Source organism: Staurois parvus, unplaced genomic scaffold, assembly GCF_062004578.1.
Source record: "Staurois parvus isolate SC_StPar_1 unplaced genomic scaffold, SC_StPar_1.0 ptg000586l, whole genome shotgun sequence".
NCBI classification, from domain to species: domain Eukaryota; kingdom Metazoa; phylum Chordata; class Amphibia; order Anura; family Ranidae; genus Staurois; species Staurois parvus.
In genome coordinates this window covers 5,348,649-5,367,040 of record NW_028318382.1, presented here as the reverse complement: position 1 = coordinate 5,367,040, position 18,392 = coordinate 5,348,649, and the positions used below count along the sequence as shown (strand labels likewise).

The 18,392-nt window shown below is 42.5% G+C and overlaps 1 protein-coding gene across 1 annotated transcript in view; it reads left to right on the top strand.

The window, feature by feature from the left end:
• The first annotated feature begins 4,961 nt into the window (after positions 1 to 4,961).
• Positions 4,962 to 18,392, top strand: part of LOC149450059 (zinc metalloproteinase-disintegrin-like 4a) — a 57,493-nt gene continuing 44,062 nt past the window's right edge. The window contains exons 1-8 of the mRNA XM_089692502.1: positions 4,962 to 5,092; positions 5,554 to 5,628; positions 7,629 to 7,707; positions 9,938 to 10,014; positions 10,162 to 10,339; positions 13,619 to 13,681; positions 15,722 to 15,793; positions 16,427 to 16,596. Of these exons, the coding sequence (XP_089548628.1) occupies positions 4,962 to 5,092; positions 5,554 to 5,628; positions 7,629 to 7,707; positions 9,938 to 10,014; positions 10,162 to 10,339; positions 13,619 to 13,681; positions 15,722 to 15,793; positions 16,427 to 16,596 (845 nt within the window). The remainder of the gene's footprint in view (positions 5,093 to 5,553; positions 5,629 to 7,628; positions 7,708 to 9,937; positions 10,015 to 10,161; positions 10,340 to 13,618; positions 13,682 to 15,721; positions 15,794 to 16,426; positions 16,597 to 18,392) is intronic.

Below are 18,392 nucleotides of genomic sequence, written 5' to 3'. Positions count from 1 at the left end.
TTTGAATCTTTATTTACATATGAACATTGTCATTAAAGCAATTTAAAACTCAACCAAAATGCAATACACTGCTAAAAAAAATTAAAGGAACACTTTTTAATCAGAGTATAACATCAAGTCAATTAAACTCCTGGGATATTGATCTGGTTGGTTAAGTAGCAGAGGGGGTTGTTAATTAGTTTCAGATGCTTTGGTGTTAATGAAATAACAACAGGTGCACTAGATGGGCAACAATAAGATGACCCCCAAAACAGAAATGGTTTTACAGGTGGAGGCCACGGACATTTTTTTCCTTACTCCGCTTTTCTGACTGTTTTTCACTAGTTTTGCATTTGGCTAGGGTCAGTGTCAATTCTGGTAGCATGAGGCGATACCTGGACCCTACAGAGGTTGCACAGGCAGTCCAACTCCTCCAGGATGGCACGTCAATACGTCTCAGGAGCATGGAGGAGTTTCCAGGAGACAGGCAGTTACTCTAAGAGAGCTAGACAGGGCTGTAGAAGGTCCTTAACCCATCAGCAGGACCAGTATCTGCTCCTTTGTGCAAGGAGGCACAGGATGAGCACTGCCAGAGCCCTACAAAATGACATCCAGCAGGCCACTGGTGTGAATGTCTCTGACCAAACAATCAGAAACAAACTTCATGAGGGTGGGCTGAGGGCCAGAAGTGGGCCCTCTGCTCACTGCTCAGCACCATAGAGTTCAATTAGAATTTGCCATTGAGCACCAGAATTGGCAGGTTCGCCACTGGAGCCCTATGCTTTTCACAGGTTAGAGCAGGGTCATCTTCAGCACATGTGACAGACACAAAAGGGTCTGGAGAAGCCGTGGAGAATGTTATGCTGTCTGTAACATCGTTCAGCATGACCGTTTTGGTGATGGGTCAGTGATGGTCTGGGGTGGCATATCCACGGAGGAACACACAAACCTCTACAGGCTAGACAATGGCATCCTGACTGCCACTAGGTAGGGGGATGAAATCCTTTGACCCATTGTCAGACCCTAAGCTGGTGCAGTGGGTCCTGGGTTCCTCCTGGTGCACGACAATACCCGGCTTCATGTGGTGAGAGTATGCAGGCAGTTCCTGTAGGATGAAGGAATTGATACCATTGAATGGCCCCCACGCTCGCCTGACCTAAATCCGATAGAACACCTCTGGGATATCATGTTTCTGTCCATCTGACGCCACCAGGTTGCACCTCAGGCTGTCCAGGAGCTCAGTGATGCCCTCTTCTGGGAGGAAATACCCCAGGAAACCACCCATCGTCTCATTAGGAGCATGCCCCGACATTGTCAGGCATGCATACAAGCACATGGGGGCCATACATACTGTACTACTGAGTATCATTTTGAGCTGCTACCATAAAATTTCAGCAAAATGGACTAGTCTGCTGCATCATTATTTCACTTTGATTTTGGGGTTGTCTTTCAATTTAGTGCTCTGTAGCTTGATAATTTTCCTTTCCATCAAACCATGGGGCATCCTTACATTCCTAACACTGAGATCTGATTTGTTTTCAAAGAGTTCCTTTAATTTTTTTGAGCAGTGTATTTTTCCCTCTATTTTCAACTGGTGATCTGGCCAATAACACACCGCCTATATGAGAGTGCCCCTACAAATTAACAAATTAAAGGAAAACTCCAGCTTACACTTTGTAAGCAGTTACAGCAAACAGTTTTTGTTTTCTTTTGGCATAATGGTTTTATATAAATAAATAAAAGCTGATCATTTTAAGCACCCCTGTTAGTGTTAAATGGTTTGTCTCATCCCTGTAACTGATACATTCTGCTGGACAGCTTTTCCTTGTGAAAAACAACAGAATTACTGGCCAGATAACTAGATGAAAATAGAAAAAAGAAAGCCTAAAAAGATAACTAGTGCAGCCATCACATCTAAGAACTGCTAAGCTGCAATATAATAAATCTTTGCTTTTGAGTTTAATACCGCTTTATTATTTCAGGAGTTCTCTAAGCTCCCCTGAGAGCTCCTGATATGGACAGCAAGGAGCCGCACCTTCAGCTTCCCGCTATTCATAGTGTCTATGAATGACAGTGTATTGTATTCGTGTTATTAATAACACCACTGTATTACAAGTACAGCAGCGCACAACCATTCACGTCAATATCAGGCTGTATGCTGCACCTGGGCTACCTTGGTGGCGGAAATACACCTGCAAATATGCTGAATAGGCCCAGCTGGCCCATGTGCTAAAGTCTTTAACCCCTTGGCGCCGACGGCACACAAATATGCGGCCTCACAGAACTGGGCTTTTTTCCGTGGGGCCGCATATTTGCGTACCTGTCTTTGTGCTGGGAGCGCGCCGCTCGGTGCACTCCCAGCACAGAGACCGCAGTGTCACTGAGAGCCCCGGGCCCTATTCTAACGATCGGGACCCGGGACTCCCGATTCCGGGTCACGTGATCGCTGTGATAGCCTCGGATTGGCTATCACAGTGATCATTCACTGTGCGGCCCAACCCCCTTGTTTTTTCTCTCTCTATGAATGGAAAGGAGAGATACATTGTATCTCTCTAACTTCTGACATAGAGAGATAAAAAAAATTTTGAAAAAAAAAAAGATAAATAATTATTAAAAAATAAAATAAAAAATAAAGAAAAATACCTAGATCAAGGTTTGATGTAGTTCAGTACCAGGGTTAGTGTTTGGGTCAAGGTCAGGGTCAAAGGTCAGGATTTAAAAAAAATTGGTGTCAGTTAGTGTTAATGTCAGTGTCAGTGTGTTTTAGGTAAAAAAAAAAAAAAAAAAAGACAAAAACAAAATGCGCATTATTGTTTCTGGGCTGTACTACGAGTACAAACAACAAATAACATACATATACAGTGGAACCTCAACCTACGAGCGAACTAACGTGCGAGTTTTCCGAGATACGAGCAGTCGCTCGGACGATTTTTTGCTTCAGCACGCGAGCAGAATTTTAAGATACGAGCTCGAGGCGCACGCAGCTCTAAGTGTATATTTTCGAGGCGCGCGCAGCTCAGAGGGTACGAGTCACAGCATCCCATCTCCGGGCCTTTCTCTCACTGTCTACACGTGATTGAAATCCCAACTTCTAACTTTGTTGTAACCATGGCACCAAAGAAAGCAAGTGGTAGTGCGAGTACCGAGAAGAGGAGGATGATGTCCCTCGAAATAAAGCTTGAAATCATCAAGAAGCATGAGCAAGGCATGCGAGTAAAGGAACTGGCCAAGCACTACGACCGTACAACGTCAACGATCTGCACCATCTTAAAGCAGAAGGAGTCCCTAAAGAAAATTAAGCCAGCCAAAGGTATCAAGATTATTTCAAAGCGCCGTACAGATGTGCATGAGAAGATGGAGAATCTGCTGTTGGTGTGGCTGACGGAAAAACAACTTGCCGGAGATACCGTCACTGAGGGAATAATCTGCGAGAAGGCGCGCAGTATTTTTTCAGATTTACAACAGCAAACCCCAGGCACTTCAATGGAGGAGGAATCCTTTAAAGCCAGTCGGGGCTGGTTTGATAATTTTAAGAAAAGGACGGGGATTCACTCCGTTGTTAGGCATGGTGAGGCAGCAAGTGCTGATGTAAAGGCAGCAGAGGAGTTTGTGAAAACTTTCGCAGAATTCGTTGAGGAAGAAGGATACATCCCCCAGCAAATCTTCAACTGTGACGAGACAGGGCTGTTCTGGAAGAAGATGCCGAGGAGAACATACATCACCGAAGAGGAGGAGAGGATGCCAGGACACAAACCTATGAAGAATAGGTTGACCCTCGCTCTGTGTGCCAATGCGAGTGGCGACTGCAAAATAAAGCCGCTACTCGTATACCATTCGGAGAACCCCAGAGCCTTTAAAGCGCACAAGATAATAAAGGAGAAACTCCATGTTATGTGGAGGGCAAACCCTAAGGCGTGGGTCACCAGGCAGTTCTTTATCGACTGGGTAAACCTTGTGTTTGGTCCTTCGGTGAAGAAATATTTGAAGAACAACAACCTGCCCCTGCGAGCCCTTCTCGTCCTCGACAATGCTCCTGCACATCCACCACAGATCGAGGAAGAAATACTCGACGAGTATAATTTTGTGAAGGTTCTCTACCTTCCTCCAAACACCACCCCTATCCTCCAGCCAATGGACCAACAGGTAATATCAAATTTCAAGAAACTCTACACCAAGCACCTGTTTCGCCGTTGCTTTGAGGTGACGGAGAACACAAACCTCACCCTTCGAGAGTTTTGGAAGGAGCATTTTAACATAGCAATAGGCCTCAAAATCATCGATATTGCCTGGCAGGGGGTTACGAAAAGGACCTTGACCTCTGCTTGGAAGAAGCTGTGGCCTGAAAATGTGGCTGAAAGAGATTTTGAAGGGTTTGAGATTGAGGAAGAAGAGGAGCCAGTGGAGGAAGAGATCGTGTCCATTGGCAAGACTATAGGTCTGGAGGTGGATGAAAGAGACATCGAGGAACTCGTTGAGGAGCACTCCGTGGAACTTACGACTGACGAGTTAAAGGCGTTACAAGAGCAACGGCACACAGAAGCATTAACTGAAGCTACTTCGGAGGGAGAGGAGACAGAGCCGGAGACAATCAGTACAAAAGACCTCAAGGATATTTTGGCAATATGGGAGAGGGTGGCAGGATTTGTTGAAAAGAACCATCCTGAAAAAATTGCAACGAGTCGTGCGACAGAGCTTTTCAATGACACGTGTCTACGTCGTTTCAGAAACATTCTCAAAGGGAGAATGAAACAGACTTCCTTAGACATGTTTCTTAAGAAAAGACCTTCAGCTCGAAGTGAGCAAAGTGTGGCAAAAAGGCCAAGAACTAGTGAAAGTGATGAGAATTAAGCGAAAACAAAAATCATCTCCAAGGTAAGTAAATTGTATACAACCTTATTATATCTTCATATTTTCTTTCGATTTTGTTTTTATATAATATTAGTTATGTAAAAAGCTATTTTCCTTATGAAATAACAAGAAAAATGACAAATATGAGGTGCCATTTTGAGGGTTGGAACGGATTACGGCCGTTTCCATTATTTCTTATGCGGAAAATTGATTTAACGAGCGAGCATTTTGAGTTACGAGCTCGGCCACGGAACGAATTAAACTCGTAAGTTGAGGTTCCACTGTATATGGTATCGCTGCGATCGTCAAGAGCTGGAGAATTTATTTTGGGTTGTTCTATGGAGGTAGGTTATGGTTGTAACAAGAAACACACAGCTAAATAAAAAAAAACGATTTTTTTTTTTTACTATTTTGGGACAGTTTACCTTTGATAATAAAAAAAATTAGGCGCTATCCATTACCATTTACCAACAAATGAAAGCCCAATTTGTCCTGAAAAAAACAAGGTATAATCCACCTGGATGTACAAAGTAGTTGTGATGATATGTACGGTTTTACTAACACATGTCAACGTTGCAGAATTGTGCTTAGGCATTTAGATTTGTTTTACCCTTAGGCGTGAAGGGGTTAAACACTTGAAGCTCAGGTATCAACTGTGTCAAGGACATAAGACCTTGGTGAAAATGTCTGAGAATCTCTGATATTTACCTGTGTATTTCCTCAGAGCACATACCCAGACCTGGTTCACTATGAATTACGATTCAATGGAAAGCTCACAGTGATTCATATTGAGAAGAGTGTGTAAGTAGCTGCATGTCATTTCTTTACATTAGATTAACTAATTTTTTACATATTTTAGTTGTACAAGATTATATTTTATACCCACATAAAATGGCATTAAAAAATCCAAATAAAGCTCCAGGATACCAAATAACACCACGTTAACAGGGAAAAATGATCAAAAATTCTGCTTTAAACCAATTAAAACAAAAATATAAATGAGTCAGCTTCTAAACTTTCATTTGAGGGTCCTGTGATGCATTGCAGGCAGATAACCTGACTGTAGAAGTTACATCTTAATAGAGAAGTATGGAATTTAAAAAAACAAACATTCATAGCCACCTAGGCGGTGTTGCATCTGTCACCTGCCACCTCTAAGATTGAGAACTGAGCAATCAAAGACCACTGATCACTCGATCTTCAGTGAGGAGAGAGCCTGTAGGCAGCTAGAGGTTGGCCCACTAGGTGGCCTACTCAGAATGGTTGCTCTTCTAAATCTTTCCAGGAAGGAGAATGATTTCACTTCCTTCTTGGTAAGATCCCTTTATATATGGTGGTAGGAGCTTAGTGAGGGAGAAAGTGAGTTAATGGCTATGGGAAGAGAAGCCATAAGGGAAACCGTCATCTAGAGGACAGAGTCTTTAATCTTTCTTTCCTCTGGAGATAGGCACAGAGATGCATCACCAGCGTCAAAGAGACTTGTGTAATTTGTACGGATAAAGGGTGGTATACTGGACTGTGTTGGGGTCTGAGACCCAACATGTCTGTTTAACCATTTCTTATTCTCTAGTAAAGAAGGCAGTCTATGTGTTGCCTGTGTGTGCAGTTGTTTGGGTATCGCAGTAGATCTGGAGGGAGAGAGATCAAGAGTATCAGTGATGTCACCTGGCTGGCGAGCCCGGGGAGCATGAGGGTCAGTGTCTAGGCACCTCTGAGAGTGAGGAGGCAAAGTCACGCAACCAGGATGGTTGATAGAGATTCCTGTCTCCGACCACCACCCACACATTGAGAGAGAGGACGGGGCAAGGGTCAAATTTACCCTGAAGGTTAGGCTATGTTGGGGACACAATGGCCACACATGAGGCAGACCGTCACCCGCAATCATGCTCTACCCCTCCAGAGCTCAGTGGAGCGCTGGTCTGTGGAGGGGGTGGGAGCAGCTGGCTCAGGCTCTCTGATGAGCACTGAGAGGCTGATCCAGCTGCTGGTCAGCCATCTGGGTGGATCCTGACATTAAAGTAAAAATCCCTTCAGAGTTTGGATCGGCTGAGTGTCGTCAGCCGATAGCAGACTTTAGCCCGCTGTTGGCTGAATACAGGTAACAGGAGCGCAGAACCCAAGTGCACTCCTGTGACCTACAGGGGAAGTATGGTAAAAAGAGCTTTGGCTATACTTCTCCTTTAGGCTCACTCTCAGCATTGCTGCCCAAGAAAAGATACAAAAGAAGAACATCTACAGAAGAACTCCACCTTTATCTGCTTCTGTCCCACCTGCCCCTGTCCATTGTGCTTGGCTGATAACTGAGTTGCCCAGTATTTGTCTTTCACTCCTCTCCCTACTGTGTGCCTCCCAATTTTCACTGAAGGCCATTACAGTAGGCACACTTCTTGTCTGTAGACGCCCAGCCTCCTAAATGTATAATTATGCTTTGATTTGTGTGTGCAAACCTTGCACCACATCTGCAGCATTATGAGTCCAGAACCCCCTAAAGCTGGTTGCGGGTCACTATGGTTCTTTATTGTCTCTCGTTATGTGAGCACAATAAATTATCTATTGTTTAACAGATACTTGTTTGATTTCACAAATCTAATTCATAGCAAATAAAAGGTACCTTTTTGTTGACTTGAAAAAGTTCTTACACTGTATTTAAGCTGACCCATTTAGGATGTTTTGACTACAAAGCTGTGTTTTTTTTTTTTTACTAGAATATATAGTTTTATTTCTTTGTATTTCTGCTGATAATCATCACCAGTTTAGAATATCCTTTAAATATTTGTATATCTGTATTATTTGACTTGTAGCGGCTTGTTTGCTGATAACTACACAGAAAGTCATTACAGGAAAGATGGAACTTTGGTAACCAACAGTCCCAGATACAAGGTACCAACCATATGTGAACTTATAAGTACATACTGTAGGTATTAAGAAAGCAGACACAGACCATCCAAAACCAATCATTTTTATTTTGGTGGATGGTGGCAATTCAATCAGCTACTGACTTTATTCCTGGTAACTGTCCTGGTGAGACCTTAGCGTACCTTGTAGTTCTCAGTCCCACTGTGTTTTTACTAAAGCAAACCTGTGCTTTGTCCATGCAAAGCAAACCAGCAGGTTTGCTTGATCCCTTTACATTAACAACAAATACTGATCTTTCCTTTGCTTACCGAATGGTCACATTCTCCTCCATACCCAGAAATACCAGGCATTTGCTTTGCAACTAGCTGCTGAACAGAACTGTGGAGAAGTAAAGGAACTGTGGGTATGTGTTGTGGGGCAGGGTAACATTAAAGTGAACTTGTTATTTTGCTCTGCATGGACAAAGTTCAGAATTTTTTGTTAGTATTCAATAAGAGAAAAATCCAACAGATAGATCCTTGCAAAGATCAAAGCAGATCTGACATCTGAGAGTAAAGCTACATGCACACCAGCAGTTTGGCCCTCGTATGTCAAGTCAGGTGCCCGGAAGGCACGTGTGCAGCATCCAGCCGTGCTGCCAGCAGTCTTTCAAAATTTAGGTCTGCACTGAGTGGTTTTCACATTTATGGCCATATTGTTTCAGCCATTCAGGGGTGTATGCCTAGAACACAGGATTCTTGTGTTCTGGGCATACGTCCCTGAACACATGCAGCCACCACGGATTTCAGGATGTCATAGATTTTGACAGGCTGGTGGCAGTGGGGCTGGATGCTGCACTTCATCCTCAGGGTTGCCTGATTTGATGCACATGGGCCAAATCACCCATGTGCATGAGACCTAAGAGGATTCACTATTGGGGACCAAAAACAATTTGGTAGACCAGTAGCTACCTAAATCAATTTTGGATCTATTTCTATCTATCTGGTTACCAACACTCCCATATGTTGCCTTTACTCCCCAGAAAAGGGCAAATTATATATGCCCAGAGTCATCTTTAAGTTTTTTAGAACTTGTGCATTCTGTCTTGCAGCACCCCCAAATGGAACTCACTGCCATCTGTAATATTGGAAGGACCCTCTCTGGATGTTTTTAAAAGCAGACTCAAGACACTATTCACTCAGGCTTAGAGCAAGACCTGACAAATCCTTCTCTTTCAAAAACCCCAACACAAATTGTGATCAGCACTTTGAGGGAGAAAAATGCGATCAAAATCTTATTAAGTGTTCTTGCATGGCAAGACCACTTACTGTTATCTCACATATATATTCTTATTATTATAGCTAAATTTACCACCCTAACTCCTCCCACAGTTTTTGCACTACATAGACAGTAATATACCGAAACGTGCGGATTGTTCCCGATTGGTGTGCTATTACTTTGTGGAACCTTTCGCCGAATGGGTCACGAAATATCGGTGTTTTTGTGGTGAAATTGGTCCCATAGGAATGAATGGCGGAATGTTCAAAACTAGAGTGGGAGCTGACAAAAGCTAGAGTGTGAGCTGAAAAATCAGGACATGATTTCTAAACTGCCATCACTCCCTCATTTTCAAGCCCACCTACACAAATCTTATATCAAAACGTTCAGCTATCCCTGCTGCCACTAAAAATGTCCACGGCTAAGCCATAGTCCTGATAGTTTTCACAATACGACCATTTGTTTGCAACTCACGCCGCCCATTGACATTCATTGAAATTCCACTCTAGCCACCTCAAATTTGAAGGGCAATTTCTAAACTGCGACTGTGCCTTCATTTGTAATATTTCAGAGACATACTATGCATCAAAATGTAGGTCTGGGTCTTGTGATTCTCACAATATAAAGCTCTTCGCTGTAGGATTTATAGTTGTTAAAACTAGAAATAATTAAAAGTTGAAATGCATTTCTCACTCTATCAAGCTTGCCATGTGCACTTTTTAAATTTGATCAATCAATTGGTTAGTGTAATGTTTACTATCTTTACTCACTCCAAACACTCCACACAGTTACTCTGCCCACTCCATAAAGTTACTCAGCCCAGTCCAACCTTTTGACAGTTACTCCAGCCCCTCCAACCACACAACAGTTACTCAAGCCACTCCACCCAGTTACTCCGCCCACTTCAGTTGTAGACTATTGGTGGAGGCAAGAACACTTCACACAATTTCCCCAGAAATTGTAGCTTTTCTAGTTTATTAATATTTCTCTTTTGCAGGATCACTGCTATTACCAGGGACATATAAAGGGTGAAGCCGAGTCTGCTGTTGTTCTTAACATATGTAAAGGTTTAAGGTATCGTGTGTTTGTTAAAAGATAAGCTCACCTTCAGTAACATGTTATACATGTTACACCTGCATTTAGGGGTGTAACGTGTAACATGTTACTAAGCAGTAACAGGTATGAATGTAGCCTGATGTATTTTTATAATTCATCTTTTAGCGGGACTATCCAGACCAGTGAGAAGAGCTTCCTCATTCAGCCCCTGAAGATGACAGACACTGAGGAACATGCTATATATGAGGCAAAAGACATGCTGAAACACACTTGTGGTGTCACTAGCATCTCCCTCCCAACAAAGCCATCAATCTTTAAATTTTTACAGGTCACAGATGCAGAGGTAATATTATCAGAATAGAAACTATTTATGTTTTCTACTTTTTTAAGTTTAACATGTTATTAAACTCAAAGCCAAAAATGATTAGATGCTGTTGCAGCATTATTTTTCTTTTTGTAGGCCTTTTCCCTCTGTTTTCACCTGGTGATCTGGCCAGTAACATACCTCCTGTATTAGAGTGTCCCCACTCAGGATGAAGGAGCACTGGGGGCACCTTTAGACAGAAGCATTGTCAGTGTGGGGGGAGGGAGGTTTAAGATGAACTAGCAGATTTCAATACATTAACAAATTAAAGCCAAACACCAGCTCACATTGTATTAGCAGTTACAGCAAACATTTTCTTCTTTTGGGATAAAGGTTTTACATAAATAAATAAAAGCTGATCATTATAAGCCCTCCTGTCAGTGGTAAATGGTTTGTCTAATCTCTGTAACTGGTACATTATGCTGGAAAGCTTGTTCTTCTGAAAAACAACAGACTTACTGGCAAGATCACAAGATAAAAATAGAAGAAAGAAAACGAATGCAGCCACCACATCTAAGAATTAGTAAGCTGCAATATAATAAATGTTTGCTATTGGGTTTAATATCGTTTAAAGACAAATTGAGCAGAGTACCTTTTCTTTTGGCGCTATAGAAAGATTAAAACAGGGGTGGATCTACTACCTGTGCAGGGGAAAAGATGTCCTTATGAGATACCTGTACAGGCTTCAGGATCTTAGAGGTCGGATGACAGCTAGAGTACTGTTAAGAAAATACCCTGGCTGGCTTCTCCACCCAATAGTGTCCTCATAGTTTCAGTGTTGAGGACAATTAAAAGGGCCAGCAACTTTATTGATGGTTCCTTTTCAAGCAAGTAACTACTGACACCTATGTAAGGCAGTGCTTCCTCCACTGACCTGTAGCACTACCCACCTTAGAAGTTACTGAAGTTTAAGTCTCCCTATAGTCCTGCACAGCCAGGTAACATGCATTTCCTTCACACAGACTTGCATCCAGGACACAGTAACCTGTCCTTGAGCTTTATTTTGAAGCTTTATTAGGGGCATTGAACTTGGATGGGGTAGCCCAAAAGTAATGGCAACAGAGGATAAACTTCTTAGCAACTAAGTACAAGTCTGCAGTGTGAACAGTCCCGGGTAAAAAGTTAAACCAGTTTCCTACCAGAATGCCTCTTTCCCCTACTTGGCCTGGGGGGTGCAGGTTTACTCTCTCAGTCTTTATCCTGTGCTGCTGGTGGGTCAGTGGCTGCTACCAGGCCTTCTAGCTTGGACCCTCATTCCCTGCTGCACAGATGGTCCTCACTCTGGAGGCCGGTGAAGTCCTGAGCTTTCCTGCTACCAAGCTCCTCTGCCTGTAGGTGAGCCTCTCTCCATTTGGGCCCCCTTCTAGACTCCTGCTCTCCAGCCTCACTTCCTCATTTTCCACCTGAACTCTCCTTCTGAGAAGGCTCTCTCACTTTCAAGGGCTGTCCTGGCCCATGCCAAGCCTCCTGTTGGGCACAGGCCAGAATCCCTCAAAAGTGCAGGTCAGCCACTCCTTACCTCCGACCACTGCTTCTAGATCTTTCTCCAAAGTTCCAGAGCAGAGTCAAGTCTTAGAGAGCTGATCTGCAGAGGCTCTCAGCTCCTGACCACAATTTGACCCCTCTGACTATCACACCTGAGCTGCTACTCAGCTCCTATCTATCAATTGGAGTCTTACTCCCCCTAGCTGCCTAGGAGGGCACTACAGACCATTAATATTAGAGGGCCATTAACTGACTGACCACTAAAAAAAAGGGCGCACCTTTTCCTTACCAAAGTAAGGGAGCATTTCTCCCATTGATCACCTAAGTAATGAGGCACATCTCAACTAACCACCACAGTGAGAGCACACTACACTGACTGTTAATGTAGAGAAACACTTTTCCCACTAACCACCAACATAAGGGGGCATATCTCTACTCACCACTAATGTACAGGGGCTCTTCTCCTTTCAATGTAAAGTATCATTCCTACTCCTCCTACTGACCACCAATATAAGGGGCACTTCCCAAATTTACCATTAATTTAAGAGGCTCCTTCTCCCACCATTACTACTACTGACCACCAATGTAAGTTAGCACTTCTCTAATGACCATCAATGTAAGGCAGCATTTCTTCCCCAACCACCAATTTAACACTAATGTAAAAGGGCCTTTCTCCCACTGACCACCAATATAAAGGAGTGCTTCTCTACTCACCATCTGTGTATTGGAGCACTGTGTCCACTGACCACCAATGTAAGAGCACTTCTCTCAGTGACCACCAGTGAAAGGTGACATTTCTCTCACTAATGACCTGTGTAGGTGACTCTTTATTACTGACCACCAATGTAGGTTGGAGCCTTCGTCCCATTTAACCCCAAATTATTGGGGACATTTCTTCTCCTGCTGATCACTGAAGTAAGAAGCCTTACCTTCAACTGAGTACCTGGGTAAAAAGGTGCTCTCATTGAACACCAGTGTAATAGAGCTCCTACTCCACCATACTGATCCCCCAGCTTTATATCCTAGCAAACCACTGAGGCAAAACTAGCATGTTGGTTGAGAGTTCCAACTTCATCCTCAAACCTGAAGTGGATCAGTGACTTACTAAGCAGGGAAGCCAGATTATCTCTATGACAGCCAAAGAACAAGCATTTATGGAAGGGGAGCGGGGACCAGGAATCTTGGAATAGATATATATCTGATGACATGTTCCTTTTAAATGTAGAAAGGGGTCCGTACATCTCTAGAACATCGCAAAGTCATACAATAATATTAGGATTTTGTAGACTCTTCTAGAGAAAATATTATACAATAAAAGATTCCTGGTAAGTAGCAGACTATAGCAACACATGTAAAGAATTTTTTTTTGTTTTGAGATAAGATACTTATAATAACCTTAAAATAAATCCCAAATGAAAGAAATATGTAATCTGCCATTGCTGTCCTTTTCGGAAAATGTTAGTTGCTTGGTTGCCTTGCTGAATCAACAGCCTTAATATGATCTGAAATACTGTCTCAAAATAAATCTGCATATTAGGAATAATGACTTGATTGGCTGGACAATATGCCTTTCTAAACCAGTGCCCTGAGAGTATATCACATTAAGAGTCTGCCAGGAAACTAGTATTCTCTGGAAGTTACCAGTGGCAGTCTATATATTTGTCTCTGCAAAAACTTTATTCTAGCAGTGGTGAGTGTAGCTTTATTGTATTAGTTATCATAATATATTTATGTATAGTAATTAATATTTCAATCAATTTTAAATTTTTTCAGAAGCAAAATCTGTTGAATGCAAAAAAATATGTTGAATTGTACATGGTCGCCGATCACAGCATAGTAAGTCTAATGTGCTTATCAGAGTATTATTATTATACAGGATTTATATAGCGCAAACAGTTTGCTCGGTGCTTTACAATATAACAGGATACAATACAGCAACAATACACAGGGTTAGGAGGGCCCTGCTCCTTGGAGCTTACAATCTAAGAAGTATTATGTTAAATTATATACTCCATTAGATCATAGCTATAATGTACCTTCTAGTGTAAAATTAAAGTGGCCCGGATGGTAGATAGCACCAGCTAAGCTAATGTATATTTCATATCACAACGTTGACAAATTTTCACTGTTTTACCTTAGCATTCTCTGACATTGCAGAAAACACCCTTCAATTAATTGTCACGCAAACATTACACTGCATGTACTACACTTCTGTTTGCCGCCTCCAATGTTTTACATACTACTTGTGTTGCTACTGTAATTTTTGGATGCAAACCTTCTAAATAAAGGATTAAAAAAAAAAAAAAAGTGACCCTGTCAGTAACCTAAAATCTTATTGTCCCTGCAATAGAAGAGCTATTCATCTAATTTCTCTGATGACCCTTGTCTCCTACCTTTTCTCTCCTCAACCCCTAAGTCACTGATATGTCCTGTAGTCACCTAGGGGGTCAAAGGAAGGAACCACAATGTGCAGTAGGGTACAGGGGAATCTAACTTTGCTGGAAGCTGTAGAGTCTGATGCAGACTGCAGCACTGGAGAATAGAAGGCAGTTAAGAGGCATGGACCGCCAGAGAAGTAAGTATAATAAATCTTCTATTGCAGGAACCAGCAACTGCACATTGCTGCACACTGCACATTAAATATTCAGTTAGGGTACATTTCTTGCTACAGCAGTGGCTGGGGCCTAAAAGGAGCTTGACAGAATAGGAATTTTGTGAAACACCATTGCTGAGGCAAGCAAAAGGTAAGAGAAGAACCTGAAATGTGACCTTTGCAGATCAGTTTATCCATCAACCAGCCAAAATCATATGTATATCTGACATTCTGTTGTGATTCGCATACCCCTAGCACACTGCATAACCAGGTGGCTGACACAATTGTCTCTGTTGCAGACAAATACAGTAATATTACTCCCGTGCCTCAGCCCACTGATTAAACAATGAAGGAACAGCAGCATGCTGATAAATGTATTTTTATGCTCTTTTCCTTTATGTTAGACCAACCAAGCTGTAGAGCCTGATTGACTGACACTCTCTTGAGGATTACAGGAAGCAGATACAGACAAGTTTATATACTTCTATATGTATTTGTATTGAATATTTAAGTACTGTGTATTAAAGTGTGTGTGTTTTTTTACCTTCCTGGATTTAAGCATCAAGCCATGCATGCAGTCTTTATTCTACTTTGAGGTTACACCCAGAATAAATTGATACCAACCCAACTACTTATTTGCATTGGTACAAAATAGAAACAATTAGGTGACAAACCAATGACATCATCATGGATGCAACTTTATTGAGCCAGCACAAAACACACTGAAGTCCCCACTCTCTCTGGGGCATATCTCCTATATGGGCTTAGTCATTGAGAACATCTCTATGAGCCTGTGGAGGTGAAATGCATCAGAGATGGATGGCCTGTAGGTGGGGACGTCAGTGTGTATTATTCGGCTAAGTTGCATCCACTGTGATGTCATTGGTGTGTGGCTATCTGCTTGTTTCTATGGGAAATTTGAAGTATTGATGGGTTCCCTTCACCTAGCAGGTGATACGGCTGCAGCAAGAATGGAGGAAGCTTACTAGAGCAAGGAACAATATCCACATTGTATATCTGCCTATTTACATCATTAGGAAAGCCGTTGCCTGCCCCAATGTCTGCATGCTCCATACAAAACCTTTCTTACCCCTGGCCCTTTCCTGGGGAAAATATCTGGGAGGGGAAGGTGGTTCAGTTGTAGATCTATGTGGTTAGGCAGTAGGAGTAAGTCTACTTTGTCTGAATGTATACCTAACTTTGAAAATGTTCTGTGTAAAAGAAATTGTGTCATAATGTACAGACTGTTCTTTTGACTTCTCGATTCTGTATTTTTCTTCCAGTTCAATAAATATGGCAGCAGCATAAAATCTGCAAAAAACAGGCTGTTTGATATTCTGAATTATATAAACAAGGTAATGCAATGGTTTATTAGTGCTTCTCATTTTTAGGACTTGGTTGGGGTTTTTACAAACCGTAAAGAGACCTGGGATGATATTTCTTTGGGTTTTCATCAATAACAGTGGTTATGATGAACAAAGCATATCCTTCTATACTGTGTACTTGTCTCAATTAAGAGCACTAAGTGTCATTTCTGTCTGATGCCTCCTTGCTCTGCTATCAGCATGAGTCACTTCTGATGAGTTTTCCTGACACCAAGAGAAAAACGGTGACAGAGGAGGGCACAGCCTTTGATTGACATCCTCAGCTCTGTTCCTGTGTGCTGTGTGAAAGGGGGGGGGGTGTCCCTTCCCTCCAATTAGGTTTCAGAATTCTCCTCACTGAGCTCTGTGGCATATCATTTCAGCTCTCCACCCCCCCCTTGTTTTCTGACACCTCAGACAAACTTTATAAATTCTTTGAACAGATGCAGTAAATAGAACACTGCAGATAAACAGATACAACTTATGTAGGAAGATTTTTTTTTCATCTCTGTGTACCTGAGGCCAGTCACTTCACTGAGTATATGTAAGGGTTAAGAACCGATTAAATGTACCTGTCTTATAGCATATGTACAGTCTCAGACCTTTCTTGTTTTTATTATACAGGTATATAAAAGTATCAATATTTACGTAGCTCTGATTGGAATTGAAATATGGGACAGAAGTGATCGGATTGAAGTGGTCTCCAATGTTGACACACTTTTATATCGATTCTCACAGTGGAGGAAAAATAGTCTGATGCCCAGAAAACATCATGACAATGCTCAGTTCCTTACGTAAGTCCTTATTAGCAAATATACATCACTGTATGTGTAATGCACGCCCCTGGCTGCCTGTGCAGCTGCTACCGTTCACTCAAATGCTCTTTACAGAGGTGATACACACATTCCCAGAAGCAGCGGCTCTCTCCTCTATCTCCCTCCTCACTGGACATAGCGGCAGCAATGGGAGCACCACGAATGCCCTCATAGCAAGTGGTTTGCTATGGGGCCATTTGGAAAGTGGTAGGAGCCAGCAGCATTGGCGAGGCACCCAAGAAGTGAAGGATCAGGGCTGCTCTGTGTGGAACCATCGCACAGTGAACGTAGGTATGACATGTTTGCAACTCTTTTGGTCTCAGCTAGTGGTGGTAGAAAGCCAGTTACTACATTTCAGCCACTGCCCTTTTCAGAGTGCCCCCAGCTCGTTAGCCCGAATAAAGTCACCAACCTAAGTCTCCTAAAATTTCCTTTTCCTTTTCCTCTCCTCATAGAGCCTGTTTTATACAGAGGCTGGCCTCTCATTAAAAAAAGTGTTTGTCCCTCCCAAGCTCTTTACTCAGCAATACCCCAAGTAGGGGTTCCTAAAGAAATGTACAGGCCCTGTCATTGACCTTGCCATTTCCTGTCAACAGGACTAGTGTCCCCATTGGAAGGTTTTCCTTCTATTACTTTTCTTAGGACAAGCCAAAATTTGGGGTTTTCTTTTACTTGCATTTTCAATAATAACAGTAAATAGGGCAAATAGAGAGGGTGAATCTCCCTAATGGGGGCACAGCAACAACAACTGACAGGTGTTTTAATCCCTCTCCACTCTATCCTAAACTTAAAAAATGTTTTGCCTTTAGTTATACTTAAACAGTAACTGTTGAGGATGTCTCTGTTTTGAAGGACCCCGTGGATAAGGGGCTAGAAGCCCTCTTCAAGGCATTGTTTTCTCTGGATGGTCATGCCATGCAAATGGCCTGTCTGTCGGAACCTAGCTGTCTGGTCCAAGAACATGGCTTAGCTCCCTGAGTCTGTTTTCACAAATCCTTTTTCCCTTCATCACTAGTGTGTGGATGGGTTAGCAGATAAGTGCTATCAAATATACAGGGTAAGCCTGAATTCAGGGCAAATGTGAAGAATCATTTGGGTCAAGTGTTGGTCAGCAAAACTTTTGTGTAAGAAGTGCCCTTCACTGACTCCTTGGACACCTACATCAAGGAAGCCAAGGAATGTAGGAGTATCCTTTTACTCAAGATGAGGAAGGTAAAAGCTTCTGCATGCAAGCATTTGGTTCCTGAGATGAAGAAGAGTTACTTTAGTTTCCCTAAGGCCTTCGGGTCTAAAACTAAGCCCAGTGCATAACACACATTTCCACTTTAAGACCTGGACCTCCAAACCCATGAAGTCGGTGAATAAGCCCTCCTCTCACTTGTCAGAGTGGGGGACTTTTGTCTGCCTGCAGAGCCATCAAGGCACAGGACAATTCAAACATCTTGGTCCAGCACGTCACGTCTAGGGGCTACAATCTAGAGTTTGCCTCTACCCTGTCAAACTTGCCATCCACCACACTAAAGTGGGTGGATTTTTATGCTGCTCTCCAGCAACTCCTGTTGAAGGGGATTCAGGGGATCTGCTGTTCCAGAAGGAGGTTTTAGTGGTCCTACTCAAATATGTTCACTGTCCCCAAAGAAAAAGGAGGCATTTGCCCCATTCTTGATCCAAAGTTTCTCAACAGGTTCTTCTGGATTCAAAAATTCTGTTTGGAATCTGCTAGGTTAGTCATGGCTTCTCTTCTGTGTGTGTGTGTGGGGGGGGGGAACCTTCTG